Below are 19,330 nucleotides of genomic sequence, written 5' to 3' on the forward strand. Positions count from 1 at the left end.
AGGCTCTTGATCATATCTGTGATCATGACACTGGTGAGGAGGAGAGAGTCCTTATTAAACCTTGACACAAAGTAGTATGTGATAAATAGCACAATATGTTTCATCTGAGTATTTGTTAATCAAAATAATCCATACATTATGCTTTTTTTTACTCAAAAACAAGTTGTATGAGCTCAGGTCAATGAGGCCTACAGGCCATAAATAGCAAATACAAGTTCAAAACTTGTAATGTTCACAAGACCTTAAGTCGATAAAACGATCTAACACAACATTAGGTGATAATATATGTATTTACACAGAATGAATTAACATGAAACGAACATAACATGAGGGTTAAATGGAAGAAGTTTGGAACCATGAAGACATTTTCTAGAGCTTGCTGCCTGGCCAAACTGACCAATCGGGGGTGAAGGGCCTTGGTCAGGGAGGTGACCAAGAACCTGATTGTCACTCTGACAGTGCTCTAGAGTTCTTATGTGGAGATGGGAGATCCTTCCAGAAGGACAACCATCTCTGCAGCACTCTACCAATCTGGCCTTTATTGTAGTGGACAGACAGAAGTCTCTCCTCAGTAAAAGGCACATGACAGCCCGCTTGGAGTTTGCCAAAATGCACCTAAAGACTCTCAGACCATGAGAAACAAGACTCTCTGGTCTGATGAAACCAAGATTGAACTCTTTGGTCTGAATGCCAAGTGTCACATCTGGCGAAAACCTGGCATCATCCCTATGGTGAAGCGTGGTGGCAGCAGCATGGTGGTGGCAGCATCATGCTGTGGGGATGTTTTTCAGCGGTAGGGCTGGGAGACTAGTCAGGATTGAGGCAAAGAAGAACGGCGCAAAGTACAGAGAGATCCTTGATGAAAACCTGCTCCAGAGCGCTCAGGACCTCAGACTGGGGCGACGGTTCACCTTCCAACAGAACAAAGACCCTAAGCACACAGCCAAGACAACGCAGGAGTGGCTTCAGGACAAGTCTCTGAATGTCCTTGAGAGGCTCAGCCAGAGCCCGGACTTGAACCCGATCGAACATCTCTGGAAAGACCTGAAAAAAGCTGTGCAGCAATGCTGTCCATCCAACCTGACAGAGATTGAGAGGATATGCAGAGAAGAATGGGAAAAACTCTCCAAAGGTGTGCCAAGCTTGTAGCGTCATACCCAAGTAGACTCAAGGTTGTAATCGCTGCCAAAGGTGCTTCAGCAAAGTACTGAGTAAAGGGTCTGAATGCTTATGTAAATGTGATATTTCCGTTTTTTTAATGCATTTGCATACATTAAAAAAAAACTGTTTTTGCGTTGTCATTATGGGGTATTGTGTGTAGTTTGATGAGGGGGAAAAAAACATTTCATCCATTTTAGAATAAGGCTGTAACATAACAAAATGTGGGAAAAGTCAAGGGTTCTGAATACTTTCCAAACACACTGTATATCTCGTCTCTCTCAGACCTTGCTGCGATGGATAGAGAAGGGGGGGAACAGCTAGCCCTGGACAGCCCACTGTCTCCTAGTCTGACTCTGAGCCCTACTGTCCCAAAACCCACTCTGGCCTTCCAGACCTTCAGACAGTGGCTCAGGTGTCTGGAGATTCTGGATTAAGTGAAATTCTAGAATCTCCAGATTTACCTGTAAATTCTCAAATGGTCACACTCAGGAAATTGATATGATTTATGAATATACACTAGGATGAGAGGAAGATCCTAGAATGTACATTTCTATTCAAAGCACTTCAATGACTTTACAAATGATTGTGATATTTATTTTTTATTAGTACCAAGTGATTGCTTAGTCTAAAAAATGTAAAGTGACGTTTAAAAAGTAATTGAATACAACATGATGTCATGGTGTTATTATTTCTTCACAGCTGACTTCATGCATCTACATATTGTTTGTATCCTCTCTTACAATACCATGAGCCAAAACAGTGTGTTCATGTTCATGGGCTCCCGAATGGCGCAGCGGTCTAAGGCACTGCATCTCAGTGCTTGAGGTGTCACTACAGACACCCTGGTTCGATTCCAGGCTGTGTCACAACTGGCCGTGATTGGGATTTCATTTGTTCAGTGTGAGCCACTCTCCAGACTCCCGAAACCAGATCTGAAATCACAGGATAGATAGTCCGTGGCAGTCTAGATCTTTATTCACACATTTGTCTGACTTATCTCAATCAGCACTAGTTTAACTGAGACTTCAGTTCAGACTCTTATGGGATTTCCTTCTGACCTTTGATGTCTTTTCAAGTAGAGATTGTCATCTGTTGGCCTTTTTCAGTAACGTTTTCTGGTCCAAATCAAGGTCAACTTCTAGGAAGTCCTGAGGACTGTCTCTGTCCTGGGCCTCCTTCCCCTCTCGCTGAGGTACAGGGTTCCCCGGCCCCACCTGCATGGGTTCTGGGAGGTTCTGATCCCCCCTCCTGCTGCACAACCTGGTCTCAGAGCACTTCGTATTATTCTGCAAGTAAAAACTCTAACCCTTTTAGCTAACTCTTCACTTAACCTTAACCATTTTAGCTAACCCTAACCATTTATCCTAACTCCTAAATTTTTACCTTAACCCTAACTCCTAGCCTAGCTAATGTTAGCGAGCTAGCTAATGTTAGTAATCTGGCCACCTCGCGAGAATTCGTAACATATCATTCGTTTTGCAAATTCATAACATAAAATATGAATTGTAATTTGTACCATATCATAAGATATGGATGATGGACATCCACAAATTAATACATACCGTACGAAATGTAACATATCATAGTAAATGTAGTGTCTCGGATTTACATACAGAATAATACGAAATGCTCTGAGGCCTGGTTGTGCTGCAGCAGAGCAGGCCTCTCTTGGCTGGTCGTACCAGACCCAGGAACACAGCCCCTAGACCCATACCCACTGCACAGGAGTAGAACGCTGAGCCGTAGTTCTGAGTCAGGTCCACAAGAACACCTGAGAGAACACAATATAAATTGTATATTAAATAAACTCATTCATTAAAATGATGCACAAATTAAGCAAGTTTGTGTTATTTTCCTTTGATGATAATGAAAATAAAACTGGTGCTACATATCAGAGAGAGCAAAAGAGACGTGACATGACAGAGGGCTGTGAAAAAGAGACCTGAATGCATCTCTTACCTCCCAGAGGTGGTCCCGCCAGCCCAGCGAAGCTCTGTATAAACACATAGACCCCCACAGCTGACGACATCCTTTCTATGCCCACCACATCCTCCTCTGCCAGCATAGGTATATGTGTCGACGACACGGTGCCTATAAAAAACCCATAGAACCCACAACACACGGCCAGGCCCCAGAACTCCCACACCAGGGTAAAGGCCACCAGCACCAGGCACAGCAGAACTACACATCCCAGCAGCACCAGGGGCTTCCTGCCTCTGAACAGCTTCCTGCCTAGCACCCAACCAATGGAGAGGCGGCCGAAGATCTCGGCAAAGGCCATGGCGGAGAGCATGTGGGCGGCGCGGTCACGCTTCACGCCACGGTTCACACTCAGCTCGATGATGTAGAGCTGAGGGGCGAAGAAACCCAATGTGGCAAAAAGGCCGAAGAGAGCGTAGCAGATGAAGCTGCCTTCTCTTAACATGGAGAAGTCAAGGAGTTTCTGGGGGGATAGTGTTTGTGTCTGCTCCATATCCTTCTCCTCCGTCTCCTCATCATTCTCCATCTCCTTCTCCTTGCTTCCTAAGCACCTCTGTGAAGACGCCTCCTCCTCCTCTATCTCCTCCCCTGCCTTACTGCCGTCCTTCAGGACCTGGTGATGGAGGAACTGAACTTCAGAGTTTTCAGACTCTCCAGAGCTCAGGGAGAAACGATGAGCCAGCTTGCTATCCCTCTGCAGTGTGTAAGACCCATCCTTAGCATATGAACTGCCCTTAGTGTACAACCTCTCCTTACTGTAGTACTCCTCCTGTGTGTCCAGAGTATCCAGAGCCTTCAGCTCTTTGTCAGCCAGTCCATCAGTTTCTGTCGTCGTGGCTGGTCCAGGTCTGATGATGATGGGTCTTAGCAGAACTCCACAGATGATGATGATGCCCTGTAGAGCTCCGATCACCACCAGGGTGTAACGCCAGCCGATACAGTCCCTCAGAGCAGAGAAGGCTGAGGAGCAGAGGGGAGAACAGAGAGGAGAGTGTTTCAAATAGTGGTTAGGGTTTGCAATCCATCCTAAAATTAAATGCGGGTTAATGTGAAATGAAAAAGCAATTGAGAGAAGTAAGATTAAGAGAATGGGAAGGTTGGTAAACTGAAACATGAGCTGTTTTTTAAGATAAACTTTGCTAGCTAGTAAGCAGTGTTCAAGTCCCCTTGTGACCTTTTACCTGGGGCGAGGGCGAACACAGAGAAGGACTCTCCTGTGGAGGCGACAGCTGTGACCAGGGAGCGTCGGTGGGAGAAGTACTGGGACAGGAGAGTAATGGTGGGCAGGAAGGTCAGACAGTACCCCAGACCTGTGGAGGGAAGAGGACACACGCACACACACTGGTGAAACACTGGTGGCACTGTGACAGTTGTGATGGTCAATTGTGTGTGTGTGTGTGTTTTTTTCTAATACCTGCAAAGAGTCCGATGGTGATGTACATCTCGTTGATGGATTTGGTGAAGCCACTGGCGATGGTTCCTATGGAGACGAGGAGTCCACCAATCATAACAACTGTCTGAAAGCCAAACCGGTTGGTCATCACAGAAGCGAGAGGAGCTGAAAGGGGACAGGTATCTCTGGTTAGCACACTATAGAGCATCTGACATTTTGTAGCAGAGAGTGTAATCACAGTGTTGTCACCTTTAAAAGCATTTCTTTTGAGCTCTTGAGCCTGTCATTCTAGCCCAGCATTGATTCAGCTTAGCACACATCTGATTATTTCAATCAGTGCTGGGCCAGTAACAAAAGCCTGAACACCCTGCAGCTCTCCAAAAACACCCCAGCCCTAGACCCTGATGCTGCCCCTAGTCTCACCAGTGAAGGCCATGACGAAGACACAGATGGAGATGATCCAAGAGACTCGGCTGTTGCTCTCCCCAAACTCCTCCATCAGGTCCTGGAGGAAGATGCCCAGGCTCTTGATGACTCCGTAGGTGAACACTTCCACCAGGAAGAAGGAGACCGCCACCACCCAGCCCCAGCCACCATCTGGGGGAGCCGTGTAGACGTTAGGCCCCATGCAGCGCTTCACTCTGGACCCCCACACTGTCATGGATGGAGCATGGGATTCTGTAGGGAAGGTGGGCAAAAAATCACTTTTTGAAAAGGTATCAAAGTTCATAGGAAAGTAAAGTAAATGATGCTTGTAATTGGCTGGGGAGAAATGTTCCCCCACAACATTCAAAACAGGTCGATTCATCCCCCCCAATAACTGATTTAAAATCAATAAAAATCATGTGGATGCCCTGCACCTCCTCCGCTCAGCTGCACTGTCTCTACGCCCTTCGCCCACTGTCTCTACGCCCTTCGCCCACTGTCTCTACGCCCTTCGCCCACTGTCTCTACGCCCTTCGCCCACTGTCTCTACGCCCTTCGCCCACTGTCTCTACGCCCTTCGCCCACTGTCTCTACGCCCTTCGCCCACTGTCTCTACGCCCATCGCCCACTGTCTCTACACCCTTCACTCACTACACCCCTCTCCCACTGTCTATACGCCCTTTCCCTCTGTCTATACCCCCTCTCCCACTGTCTACCCCTCTCCCACTGTCTACGTGCCCCTCTCCCACTGTCTATACGCCCTCTCCCAATGTCTACGTGCCCCTCTCCCACTGTCTATACGCCCCTCTCCCACTGTCTACGTGCCCCTCTCCCACTGTCTATACGCCCCTCTCCCACTGTCTATACACCCCTTTCCCACTGTCAACGTGCCCCTTTCCAACTGTCTACGTGCCCCTCTCCCACTGTCTATACGCCCTCTCCCACTGTCTACGTGCCCCTCTCCCACTGTCTACGTGCCCCTCTCCCACTGTCTATACGCCCTCTCCCACTGTCTATACGCCCTCTCCCACTGTCTATACGCCCTCTCCCACTGTCTACGTGCCCCTCTCCCACTGTCTACGTGCCCCTCTCCCACTGTCTATACGCCCCTCTCCCACTGTCTATATGCCCTCTCCCACTGTCTACGTGCCCCTCTCCCACTGTCTATACACCCCTCTCCCACTGTCTACGTGCCCCTCTCCCACTGTCTATACGCCCCTCTCCCACTGTCTATACACCCCTTTCCCACTGTCTACGTGCCCCTCTCCCACTGTCTACGTGCCCCTCTCCCACTGTCTACGTGCCCCTCTCCCACTGTCTACGTGCCCCTCTCCCACTGTCTATACGCCCCTCTCCCACTGTCTATACGCCCTTTCCCACTGTCAACGTGCCCCTTTCCCACTGTCTACGTGCCCCTCTCCCACTGTCTACATGCCCCTCTCCCACTGTCTATACGCCCTCTCCCACTGTCTACGTGCCCCTCTCCCTCTGTCTATACGCCCTCTCCCACTGTCTACGTGCCCCTCTCCCACTGTCTACGTGCCCCTCTCCCACTGTCTACGTGCCCCTCTCCCACTGTCTACGTGCCCCTCTCCCACTGTCTACGTGCCCCTCTCCCACTGTCTACGTGCCCCTCTCCCTCTGTCTATACGCCCTCTCCCACTGTCTACGTGCCCCTCTCCCACTGTCTACGTGCCCCTCTCCCACTGTCTACGTGCCCCTCTCCCACTGTCTACGTGCCCCTCTCCCACTGTCTACGTGCCCCTCTCCCACTGTCTACGTGCCCCTCTCCCACTGTCTACGTGCCTCTCTCCCACTGTCTACGTGCCCCTCTCCCACTGTCTATACGACCCTCTCCCACTGTCTACGTGCCCCTCTCCCACTGTCTACGTGCCCCTCTCCCACTGTCTACGTGCCCCTCTCCCACTGTCTACGTGCCCCTCTCCCACTGTCTATACGCCCTCTCCCACTGTCTACGTGCCCCTCTCCCACTGTCTACGTGGCCCTCTCCCACTGTCTACGTGCCCCTCTCCCACTGTCTACGTGCCCCTCTCCCACTGTCTACGTGCCCCTCTCCCACTGTCTACGTGCCCCTCTCCCACTGTCTACGTGCTCCTCTCCCACTGTCTACGTGCCCCTCTCCCACTGTCTACGTGCCCCTCTCCCACTGTCTACGTGCCCCTCTCCCACTGTCTACGTGCCCCTCTCCCACTGTCTACGTGCCCCTCTCCCACTGTCTATACGCCCTCTCCCACTGTCTACGTGCCCCTCTCCCACTGTCTACGTGCCCCTCTCCCACTGTCTATACGCCCTCTCCCACTGTCTATACGCCCTCTCCCACTGTCTATACGCCCTCTCCCACTGTCTACGTGCCCCTCTCCCACTGTCTACGTGCCCCTCTCCCACTGTCTATACGCCCCTCTCCCACTGTCTATATGCCCTCTCCCACTGTCTACGTGCCCCTCTCCCACTGTCTATACACCCCTCTCCCACTGTCTACGTGCCCCTCTCCCACTGTCTATACGCCCCTCTCCCACTGTCTATACACCCCTTTCCCACTGTCTACGTGCCCCTCTCCCACTGTCTACGTGCCCCTCTCCCACTGTCTACGTGCCCCTCTCCCACTGTCTACGTGCCCCTCTCCCACTGTCTATACGCCCCTCTCCCACTGTCTATACGCCCTTTCCCACTGTCAACGTGCCCCTTTCCCACTGTCTACGTGCCCCTCTCCCACTGTCTACATGCCCCTCTCCCACTGTCTATACGCCCTCTCCCACTGTCTACGTGCCCCTCTCCCTCTGTCTATACGCCCTCTCCCACTGTCTACGTGCCCCTCTCCCACTGTCTACGTGCCCCTCTCCCACTGTCTACGTGCCCCTCTCCCACTGTCTACGTGCCCCTCTCCCACTGTCTACGTGCCCCTCTCCCACTGTCTACGTGCCCCTCTCCCTCTGTCTATACGCCCTCTCCCACTGTCTACGTGCCCCTCTCCCACTGTCTACGTGCCCCTCTCCCACTGTCTACGTGCCCCTCTCCCACTGTCTACGTGCCCCTCTCCCACTGTCTACGTGCCCCTCTCCCACTGTCTACGTGCCCCTCTCCCACTGTCTACGTGCCTCTCTCCCACTGTCTACGTGCCCCTCTCCCACTGTCTATACGACCCTCTCCCACTGTCTACGTGCCCCTCTCCCACTGTCTACGTGCCCCTCTCCCACTGTCTACGTGCCCCTCTCCCACTGTCTACGTGCCCCTCTCCCACTGTCTATACGCCCTCTCCCACTGTCTACGTGCCCCTCTCCCACTGTCTACGTGGCCCTCTCCCACTGTCTACGTGCCCCTCTCCCACTGTCTACGTGCCCCTCTCCCACTGTCTACGTGCCCCTCTCCCACTGTCTACGTGCCCCTCTCCCACTGTCTACGTGCCCCTCTCCCACTGTCTACGTGCCCCTCTCCCACTGTCTACGTGCCCCTCTCCCACTGTCTACGTGCCCCTCTCCCACTGTCTACGTGCCCCTCTCCCACTGTCTACGTGCCCCTCTCCCACTGTCTACGTGCCCCTCTCCCACTGTCTACGTGCCCCTCTCCCACTGTCTACGTGCCCCTCTCCCACTGTCTACGTGCCCCTCTCCCACTGTCTACGTGCCCCTCCTCCACTGTCTACGTGGCCCTCTCCCACTGTCTACGTGCCCCTCTCCCACTGTCTACGTGCCCCTCTCCCACTGTCTACGTGCCCCTCTCCCACTGTCTACGTGCCCCTCTCCCACTGTCTACGTGCCCCTCTCCCTCTGTCTATACGCCCCTCTCCCACGGTCTACGTGCCCCTCTCCCACTGTCTATACGCCCCTCTCCCACTGTCTATACGTGCCCCTCTCCCACTGTCTATACGCCCCTCTCCCACTGTCTATACGCCCCTCTCCCACTGTCTATACGCCCCTCTCCCACTGTCTATACGCCCCTCTCCCACTGTCTACGTGCCCCTCTCCCACTGTCTATACGCCCCTCGCCCACTGTCTATACGCCTCTTTCCCACTGTCTATACGCCCCTCTCCCACTGTCTATACGCCCCTCTCCCACTGTCTATACGCCCCTTTCCCACTGTCTATACGCCCCTCTCCCACAGTCTATACGCCCCTTTCCCACTGTCTATACGCCCCTCTCCCACTGTCTATACGCCCCTCTCCCACTGTCTATACACCCCTCTCCCACTGTCTATACGCCCCTCTCCCACTGTCTATACGCCCCTCTCCCACTGTCTATACGCCCCTCTCCCACTGTCTATACGCCCCTTTCCCACTGTCTATACGCCCTTCTCCAACTAATTTCAGTATGCTGCTCAGCAACCTTAGCCATGCCAGCACCTGCCCCGCAGTAAGGCCGGCCTCATTCCATTTCAGAAAACACATGTATCTTCTGGAATGGAATGTGCCCCTCCTTCTCCCCTCCTTGAAAGAATAGCTTTTGCAAAAATGCCTTCTACCTCTTTTCGCAGCTTGATTCAAGTGAGCAACAAGAACATCGCAAACACAAAGTTCCGAATCAGAAAGTAAGATCAGGTTAAGGTAGATTAATGATGTGTAATTTCTTGTTGTAAAGAAATGTAAGTTTGTCTTAGTGACCCATGACCATTCATTGCATTACATTAAGCTGGCCCAATGAAACAATCTAGTTAAAGCAGATTATTTCATTGATAACTAGGATATTCTGCACTGCAGAATCTCTCAATGATGCGTGCATATGTATTCATGGATGCCAACAGAAGCCAGGCTTACCCAAATATTTCACCAATACAATCTTTTTTATTATAAAATTCTTTCATCTCTCTGTGTTTTCATAATTATCTCTAATAAATGTTATTAGTTGAATTGAATAAATGCATTCCTCATTTTACAGAGTAACTATTTGACTATCCGTTTATAATTTAGTAGGTCTGTTGGTAGTTGTTATATACACTATGCATAGCACATGCTTGGGCTCCACCTTGAAATCGCTGACCTGCTTGCCTCAATAAGTTAATGCTAGAACATTAGTTGCCAGGATTAGCTATTTGTCTCTACTCTCTTAATAATTGCATAACGGTGCAAGTTAGACACATGTTCATTATAATCATACTGAGAGGTGATGCAAGGCTTGCTACCTTGACTAGGTCCTCCAGAGACGTACACGGCCTGTTGCATTTATTCACATAATATTGGAATCAGATCGATAAATTAAATTCAACATAATTTCTACATAATGGTTGGATCATTTTCACACCACTACAGATGTGTCTGTCGTGATCACCTTGCGAGACACAACTCAGCCCATGGGAGCCCCCTGACAATAGCAGAGGGTCCCACCACTGGGCCTGACTGGGACAATCAAAGCGAACAGCTTAGGCTGTGAGATGTGCCCAGTTGAGTGGCCAGCGCTGGAAGAGCGGAAACTACTTTAATCACAGTAGGAATAAGCACAGGCGAAACCCCTGATGAAATCTGTCTAAGCAGAGCTGAAAACCAGACACCCTCCATAAGGCTTGAAAAGCGTGATACGCAAGTAAGTCTAGTTTGAAACCCAGAAACGGAATGCGCTGAGACATAATCATACAGCTCTTCTTCTGGTTTCTTATGAAGCCTAGAGACTGAATAAGGGAAAGTAGCATGGATGTGTGTAACACTGCTTGCCCACTCGAGTCTGCCGCCACCAGCCAATCGCTATAGTAGCCGGCAGCTCGTGAGCATTCTGAGTTTGTAGACTCTGACGTGCTAGCTGAGGGCACGTAAGTCTAGAATGAGGAGGCAAGAATAGCTAGCTCACCTCTGCGAGTTAGCCAAACTGGCTAGCACGCTATGCAGCGCTCGTTTAGCTAGCCCGGTCTCGAAAGTCCACGTAGGACCGGATCACAGCTGTGGGACCGGACCTTCATCAACAAGTCTGGGAAGAGAGGCAAACGGTGCTTGACCGAGGCAGACAGAAGCAGCGGGGGGTACCCACTGAACCTCTCTCTTCAAGTAGCCTCCCGTAACTGGTGACAGATCGCACAGGAGCTGGGTTGGATGTGGGCAGCCACCGTATACCCCAAGCCCAGGCAGCCACCGCCTACCCCAACCCCAGACAGCCACCGCATACCCCACGTCCAGGCAGCCACCTCATACCCCACGCACAGGCAGCCACCTCATACCCCACGCCCAGGCAGCCACCTCATACCCCACCCCCAGGCAGCCACCGCATACCCCACGCCCAGGCAGCCACCTCCTACCCCACGCCCAGGCAGCCACCTCATACCCCATGCCCAGGCAGCCACCACATACCCCACGCCCAGGCAGCCACCTCATAACCCACGCCCAGGCAGCCACCTCATACCCCACGCCCAGGCAGTCACCTCATACCCCACGCCCAGGCAGCCACCTCATACCCAGGCAGATAAGACATTTGCTCCAACCACCCAATCCATCTCCACTTCCTGCACCTCAGACCCAGCCGAGGTAGCGGCATTTACTTGCCTCATCACGCTCTAGTGACTCCTTGTGGCGGGCCGGGCACCTGCATGCTGACTTCGGTCGTCAGTTGAACAGTGTTTCCTCCGACACATTGGTTCAGCTGGCTTCCGGGTTAAGTGGGCGGGTGTTAAGAAGCGCGGTTTGGTGGGTCATGTTTCGGAGGACACATGACTCGACCTTTGCCTCTCCTGAGCCCGTTGGGGAGTTGCAGCGATGAGACAAGATCGTAATTGTATCGTAATTGGATAACACAAAATTGGGGAGAAAAATATATACTAATTTAAAAAACTACTGAGAACAAATACAACCTTGAGCACACAACATCCAGGGAGTGAGCACGCTCTACCACTAAGGGACAGTTTAGTTGCTACAACATAAGACAGTCTCGTTTTCCAATTGTTTGTTTTAGTAGCTGTCTGCCTCCTAGACAGGTCAAGTCCGTTCTGTCAGCCACCTTCAGAGCCCAGCCAATGTCTGCCTTCTTCCAAGTTTAGCCCAGACTTTCAAATTCCAGTCCAGGCTCTGCCAATCACCTTCAGAGCCCAGCTACTGTCTGCCTCCTAGAAAAGTCCAGTCTGTCAGCCACCTTCAGAGCCCAGCCACTGTCCGCATCCTAAAAAGGTAAAGTCCAGTCTCTGTCAGCCACCTTCAGAGCCCAGTCACTGCCTGCCTTCCAAGTTTAGTCCAGTCCAGCTACTATCAGCCATCTTCAGAGTCCAGCTACTGTCTGCCTCCTAGAAAAGTCCAGTCTCTATCAGCAACCTCCTAATTTACTGTTTCAATATAGACTCTCCCCTGACAGCTGTTTGTTAGACTGAATATCAGTACTCTAAATATACTGTACGGTATCTTTTAGCTCAGTACCCCAAGTGTATGTCTTCCACCTGTAAACTAGGAAAACCACAACACTTAATAGTAAATGTATGATCAACTTAGTGGATGATATCCTATGTAAATATGAATGTGCATCCTTATACTCAGTCTTCCTCTTTTGTGTCTTCTTAATATTTGCCTTGAAATAATGTCATTGCTGATGGTGACTTATCCTTCCACTTAGTGTTTTCAAAAATACCCCTCAAGAGAGACCATAAAGCCATGACAAACTGTAGTATTGCAGAAACCTTTTTATATGTAAATATTTATGATCATCATTATAATAAAACTCAGTCTTCTTACTATACATAAATATGCATGTCTGCATCATTATAATACAACTCAGTATTCATCTTGTGTCTTCTTAATATTTGTCTGGAAATATATTCATTAATGAAGGTGATGACTTATCCTTCCACTTATACTGTGTTTTAAAAATATCCCTCCATATACCACTCAAGAGAGGCATAATAAGTCATGTCCCCCGTCTGAAAATTGTCCCCCCGCCCAATATCTACACCACAATTCCCCCCTTGGATTGGAAAGAGAATAAATGCATGGTTAATAATGCAAATTGTATTAGTAGGCTATGATATAAGGTTAATATATTGTACAAGTTGGACATATACAGTGCCTTCAGAAAGTATTCATACCCCTTGATTTATTCCTAATTTTGTTGTGTTACAACCTGAATTCAAAATCGATTCAAAAAATAATAATCTCACCTGTCTACACACAATACCACATAATGACAGTGAAAATTGTTTTTTTGAAATTTTAGCAAATTTATTGAAAATGAAATACAGAAATATCTAATTTACATAAGTATTCACACCCCTGAGTGACTTTGTAGAAACACCTTTGGCAGTAATATCAGCTGTGAATCTTTCTGGGTAAGTCTCAAGAGCTTTCCACACCTGGATTGTGCAACACTTGCCCATTATCATTTTCTAAATTCTTCAAGCTCTGTCAAATTGGTTGTTGATCATTGCTAGACAACCAATTTCAGGTCTTTCCATAGATTTTCAAGTAAATGTAAGTCAAAACTGTAACTTGGCCACTCAGGAACATTCACTGTCTTCTTGGCAAGCAATTCCAGTGTAGATTTGGCATTGTGTTTTAGGTTATTGTCTTGCTGAAAGGTGAATTAATCTCCTAGTGTCTGATGGAAAGCAGACTGAACCATGTTTTACTCTAGGATTTTGCCTGTGCTTAGCTCCATTTCTTTTTTTATCCTGAAAAACTCCCAAGTCCTTAACAATTACAAGAATACCCATAACGTGATGCAGCCACCACTATGCTTGAAAATATGGAGAGTGGTACTCAGTAATGGTTGTATTGGATTTTCATAACACTTTGTATTCAGGACAAAAGTGAATTGATTTGCTACATTTTTTTTCAGTATTACTTTAGTGCCTTGTTGCAAACAGTATGTATGTTTTGGAATATTTGTATTTTGTACAGGCTTACTTCTTTTCACTTTGTCAATTAAGTTAGTATTGTGGAGTAACTACAATGTTGTTGAACCATCCTCAGTTTTCTCCTATCACAGCCATTAATCTCTGTAATTGTTTTAAATTCACCATTGGCCTCACCATTGGTTTCCTTTCTCTCCGGAAATTGAGTTAGGAAGGACGCCTGTGTCTTTGTAGTGACTGGCTTAATTGATACACCCTCCAAAGGGGAATTAATATCTTCACCATGCTCAAAGGGATATTCAATGTCTGCGTTTTATTTTTACCCATCTACCAATAGGTGCCCTTCTTTATGAGGCACTGGAAAACCTCCCTGGTTTTTGTGGTTGAATCTATGTTTGACATTCACTGCTTGACTGAGGGACTTTACAGATACAGTGCATTCGGAAAGTATTCAAACCTTTGACTTTTTCCACTTTTTGTTACGTTACAGCCTTATTCTAAAATGTATTAAATACATTTTTTCTCTCATCAATCTACACACACTAACCCATAATGACGAAGCGAAAACAGGTATTCAGAACCTTTGCTATGAGACTCGAAATTGAGGTACATCCTGTTTCCATTGATCATCCTTGAGATGTTTCTACAACTTGATTGGAGTCCACCTTTGGTAAATTCAATTGATTGGACAATTTGGGGCGGCAGTGGTTAGAGCGTTGGGCCAGTAACCGAAAGGTTGCTGGATTGAATCCCCGAGGCGACAAGGTAAAAGTCTGTCGTTCTGCCCCTGAACAACCCACCTTTCCCCAGTAGGCCGTCATTGTAAATAAGAATTTGTTCTTAACTGACTTTCCTAGTTAAATAAAGGTTACATTTGTAAAAAATTATAATGGGGGGGGGGGGGGGGGGGGGGACATACCTGTCTATATAAGGTCCCACAGAGACAGGATTGTGTCGAGGCACAGATCTGGGGAAGGGTACCAAAACATTTCTGCAGCATTGAAGTTCTCCAAGAACACAGTGACCTCCATCATTCTTAAAAGGAAGAATTTTGGGACCACCAAGACTCTTCCTAGAGCTGGCCGCCTGGCCAAACTGAGCAATCGGGGCAGAAGGGCCTTGGTAAGGGAGGTGACCAAGAACCCGATGGTCACTCTGATAGAGCTCTAGAGTTCCTCTGTGGAGATGGAAGAACCTTCCAGAAGGACAACCATCTCTGTAGCACTCCACCAATCTTGCCTTTATGTTAGAGTGACCAGACGGAAGCCACTCAGTAAAAGGCACATGACAGCCCACATGGAGTTTGCCAAGAGGCACCTAAAGGACTCTGATCGTGAGAAACAAGATTCTCTGGTCCAGCGTCACATCTGGAGGAAACCTGGCACCATCCCTACGGTGAAGCATGGTGGTGGCAGCATCATGCTGTGGGGATGTTTTTCAGCAACAGGGACTGGGAGACTAGTCAGGATCGAGGGAAAGATGAATGGAGCAAAGTACAGTATTTTAGCTTTTTATTATTATTTATACATTTGCAAAAATGTCTAAAAAGCTGTTTTTGCTTTGTCATTATGGGGTATTGTGTGTAGATTGGTGGGGGGAAACTATTAAATACATTTTAGAATAACGCTGTAACAAAATGTGGAAAAAGTCAAGGGGTCTGAATGCTTTCCAAATGCACTGTAATTGTATGTGTGGGGTACAGAGAGGAGTTAGTCATTAAAACAATTATGCTAAACTATTATTTCAGTCCATGCAACTTATTATATGACTTGTTAAGCAAATTTGTACTCCTGAACATATTTAGGCTTACCATAACAAAGGGGTTGAATACTTACTGACTCAAAACATTTCAGCTTTTCATTTATAATTAATTTGTAAAAAAATTCTAACAAAAATTCTTCCACTTCCACATTATAGGGTATTGTCTGTAGGCCAGTGACACAAAAATCTCAATCGAATCAATTTTAAATGTGGAAAAAGCCAAGGTGCGTGAATACTTAATGAAGGGCAAAAAAATATATCTGCAGTTTCCCTCGCCACTGTAACACTCTTTGGTAACTGTGAGCATATGTGTGAACGCTCATTGTTGGCGTGAACGTGCACGTAAAGCGGTAATTCAATTACTGATTTCCATTTACTAGTGCTGAGTGATTAGTGCTCTTTGAGGTAGGTTTGGTGTTGGTTCATTATTAAAAATAAACACAGTTTTCGATTTTGATAATTTTTTAAAACATTAATTGCATTCAAAAATTATAATTTTAGAGCTTTTTAATGGAAATTCCAAAGCCCAAAATAGTTAACATTCATTAAATTGCCAAAACATTTAAAATATTAAATTGTCTCTGTCAGTTCCACATTGGGTTGACATCAATAGAAAATAGGAAATTACTATGAAATAATAAAATATTTATGTTGTGTATATTACTTAGCTGTTATTTGATGACTATTATTTTTCATTCCTTAAAAGTCATCATCTCATCGCTGCTCTGGAAGTAGCTGCCAAATGGCCAGACAACGTTCTCTCTGCTCCCAATACTGTGCTGTCATCTATTTAGCTAGGCTAGCCTGCAGAGCTGTCTGATTAAATCATTTTACTAGTTCTTCAAAGTACTTAAGGCATACTTTCACGATCTGTCTCTATCCATATCTTTCTTCCTTGTTGTGTACATTCATCTCGAATGCTATCTGTTCGTCTATGCGTTCTGTCTGTATCTAACCTAATTTAGTAGGCGTTAAAGTGTAAGTGTATCCATCTATGTCCGAGCCGGAAAAGGCGCAGTGGATCATGGTCATTGTAGTTAATTACAACGTTTCTGGGCTGAACTAGGCGGAATATTTCTTTAATGAAAACTAAAACTCCCTTCAGCCCAGCGTCCCATTCTCTGGTGAATGATTTGATTTCTCTCAAGAGAAATTGGGCTTTAGGCTCACAAAAAACGGAACTAAATGGAATTGAAGTACAGGTAATTGAACCGACCTCCGTCAACCCCGCCCCCAAAAAACTAAACGTCGCTTAGTCGCCAATAGTTACCTGTGGGTTATATGGCAAAATGACAATATTAAGTATCTTTCTCAATTTCATATGTTAGTAACAAACTATTCTCGTTTCAGGCAATGTTATGACGAAAGTTGTTGCTACTTACATCGGAAACAATGTGGCTTTTTAGGACAGTTGTCTGCTATATCAACGCAACGTTTGTTTTGTATCAAGGACCCTAATCAATGCTACTGCGCTATTTAGCACAACTTCAGTACACAACCATCATGTGTTCACACACGCATAAACCTGCCTCACTCACCGCCTTTATTGTCAGTCCTCATATCCAGTTAGCCTTTTCTCAATGAATGAATAAGCAATGCTATCCCTGGTGAATAGCCTATGGCATTGGCAACTCATCCAACTCAACTCCCAACTCATTCTGCAGTGCTGACTTGTCTGTCTGTTTTTTAACCAAAAGTGTGTGTGCATAGATCTGTGTGGGTCGACAACCCATCCGCCAAAGATGGTCAAAGGAAAGACAACAGCAGATAGTACTATAGACTTGACTTAGCCTAAAGAATAATACCAATACTTTACTTGTCTTGTCTTAGCTCACGATGTCATGTTCTCCTACATTCTAGGGCAGGGATGGGGGTAGAGGCCACACAAGTATATATTTTTTGTTTTTGGAAATTGATCCGCGGGACTACAAAAAGGGCCCTGTTCTAAGGCTGTCTAGAGTCTTCAGATATTTTGCACCTAACCAATTTGAGTATAAACTGTAAGCTATAAGCTGTCCAAGTATTTGAATCACCAATTAATGTTAGTGAAAATAACCACATTGAATATAATTAACCACAATGAAAATATAACTAGATTATAACTAGGCTACAGGGGTGATTATCGGGCCTCTTGAGTGAGCTATACAAGGTTTTTAATTTGGAACTGTCCAAAAAGGTAATATACTAGAACAGATCTGTAGGCTCCTAGCCTTATTCCTTTAGTGGACTGATCTCAAAGAACTACAGGTGAAAGCAAATCCCCTAGGTTGGTCTCTGCCATATTGCTTCCACTTATCCTATATTTTGATGATTTAAGGAGAGGAGAGATGAGGAGAGGAAAGTCCCTTTCGGAGACTCAGTTTCCAATGCTAACTTGATTTAAATTGTCCACAACTTGAATTTAAAGGTAGCACGAGTTTGTGAATGACCGCATTGAACTACCCATTGTACGGGTCTCATTCATGCTGCTGGCAACGTAGATTGTACATAACTGTAGATATATTCTTTGCCAGCTCACTTGTTGCTCCCTTTCAATCAATACTTCTCAGTCAGATACAGAATGTTTTTACTTCAATTAGTATTGCGTAACTCTTACCTGTGCGCTGTATAGTAATCCTGTGTGCTGTTCAATTTATGTTGTGTGAAACCAGTGACCTAACCTTACTGCTGCACTCTCTCTCTCTCTCTCTCTCTCTCTAACACATACACATACACATACTCACAAACACATACACACTCACACTGACAATCATGAGGAAATGCAGGAGTTAAGAGGGTCGGGTTACAGTCAGTCAACTCTGTCCTATATCAGTCTGCTGCAGCCCCCTCCAGCTGATAACTGTCACAGTGTAGTCTGTGTGCAGTGGTTCTGAGTAGTTCTCATCCTGTGCTGTTTTTGCACTTGACCATGATAATTTTAATAATAAACTATTCAACCCAAAGCTGCTACAAAAGTGTCTCTTGGGACCTTAGGTTTGATCAGTTCTTTGTCTTATTCTGTCACTCTCCCAGGTCTTGAACCAGAATGACAGTGGGTGTCTCCATGCTCCTATTATCTGGGACCCTGCTCTGTGGACTACTGTTCCACACAGTGAGTCAGAATGGAGTCAGGGACAGAAGCAGCACCAGGAGACCCAACTTCATCATCATTTTGGAAGATGGTATTGGTTGGGGAGACCTGGGAGCCAACCAGCAGGTGGGTCAGAGATCAAGCCAAACCCCTCATCTGAACTTGATGGGAATGAGGTACAACTCTTGGTAGCCTGTTCACTAACCAACTCACCTAACTTACATTAAGATATACAGTGGGGAGAACAAGTATTTGATACACTGCCGATTTTGCAGGTTTTCCTACTTACAAAGCATGTAGAGGTATGTAATTTTTATCATAGGTACACTTCAACTGTGAGAGACGGAATCTAAAAAAATAATAATACAGAAAATCACATTGTATGATTTTTAAGTAATTAATTTGCATTTTATTGCATGACATAAGTATTTGATACATCAGAAAAGCAGAACTTAATATTTGGTACAGAAACCTTTGTTTGCAATTACAGAGATCATACGTTTCCTGTAGTTCTTGACCAGGTTTGCACACACTGCAGTAGGGATTTTGGCCCACTCCTCCATACAGACCTTCTCCAGATCCTTCAGGTTTCGGGGCTGTCGCTGGGCAATACGGACTTTCAGCTCCCTCCAAAGACTTTCTATTGGGTTCAGGTCTGGAGACTGGCTAGGCCACTCCAGGACCTTGAGATGATTCTTACGGAGCCACTCCTTAGTTGCCCTGGCAGTGTGTTCCGGGTCGTTGTCATGCTGGAAGACCCTGCCACGACCCA

General features: G+C 46.9%; 1 protein-coding gene and 1 long non-coding RNA gene across 2 annotated transcripts; one reads left to right on the forward strand and one right to left on the reverse strand.

Annotated features, from left to right (window-relative positions):
* Positions 1-1,744: 1,744 nt before the first annotated feature.
* On the reverse strand, positions 1,745-17,166 carry LOC139571384 (monocarboxylate transporter 7-like). Its single transcript, XM_071394200.1, has 8 exons — positions 17,027-17,166; positions 4,958-5,212; positions 4,556-4,699; positions 4,323-4,451; positions 3,121-4,101; positions 2,775-2,932; positions 2,220-2,447; positions 1,745-2,093 (listed from the first exon to the last, which is right to left on the reverse strand). Exons 1-7 carry the CDS (start codon positions 17,046-17,048, stop codon positions 2,247-2,249), a joined length of 1,890 nt encoding a protein of 629 aa, XP_071250301.1. The 5' UTR covers positions 17,049-17,166; the 3' UTR covers positions 1,745-2,093; positions 2,220-2,246.
* On the forward strand, positions 4,599-18,818 carry LOC139571385 (uncharacterized). Its single transcript, XR_011674287.1, has 3 exons — positions 4,599-4,722; positions 4,908-5,223; positions 18,501-18,818. It is a non-coding gene; the product is annotated as an uncharacterized lncRNA (long non-coding RNA).
* Positions 18,819-19,330: the final 512 nt, after the last annotated feature.

This window comes from Salvelinus alpinus, chromosome 3 (assembly GCF_045679555.1).
Source record: "Salvelinus alpinus chromosome 3, SLU_Salpinus.1, whole genome shotgun sequence".
In the NCBI taxonomy this organism is placed as follows: Eukaryota; Metazoa; Chordata; class Actinopteri; order Salmoniformes; family Salmonidae; genus Salvelinus; species Salvelinus alpinus.

Bases quoted from the DNA above. Each gene is read 5' to 3' on its own strand.
- LOC139571384 (XM_071394200.1), bottom strand. From the start codon at position 17,048: ATGAGGACTGACAATAAAGGCG. The intron at 5,213-17,026 runs GTGAGTGAGGCA...CCTTCCCTACAG, and splicing joins GAGGACTGACAATAAAGGCG to AATCCCATGCTCCATCCATG. The intron at 4,700-4,957 runs GTGAGACTAGGG...GTCCCCTTTCAG, and splicing joins CTTCGTCATGGCCTTCACTG to CTCCTCTCGCTTCTGTGATG.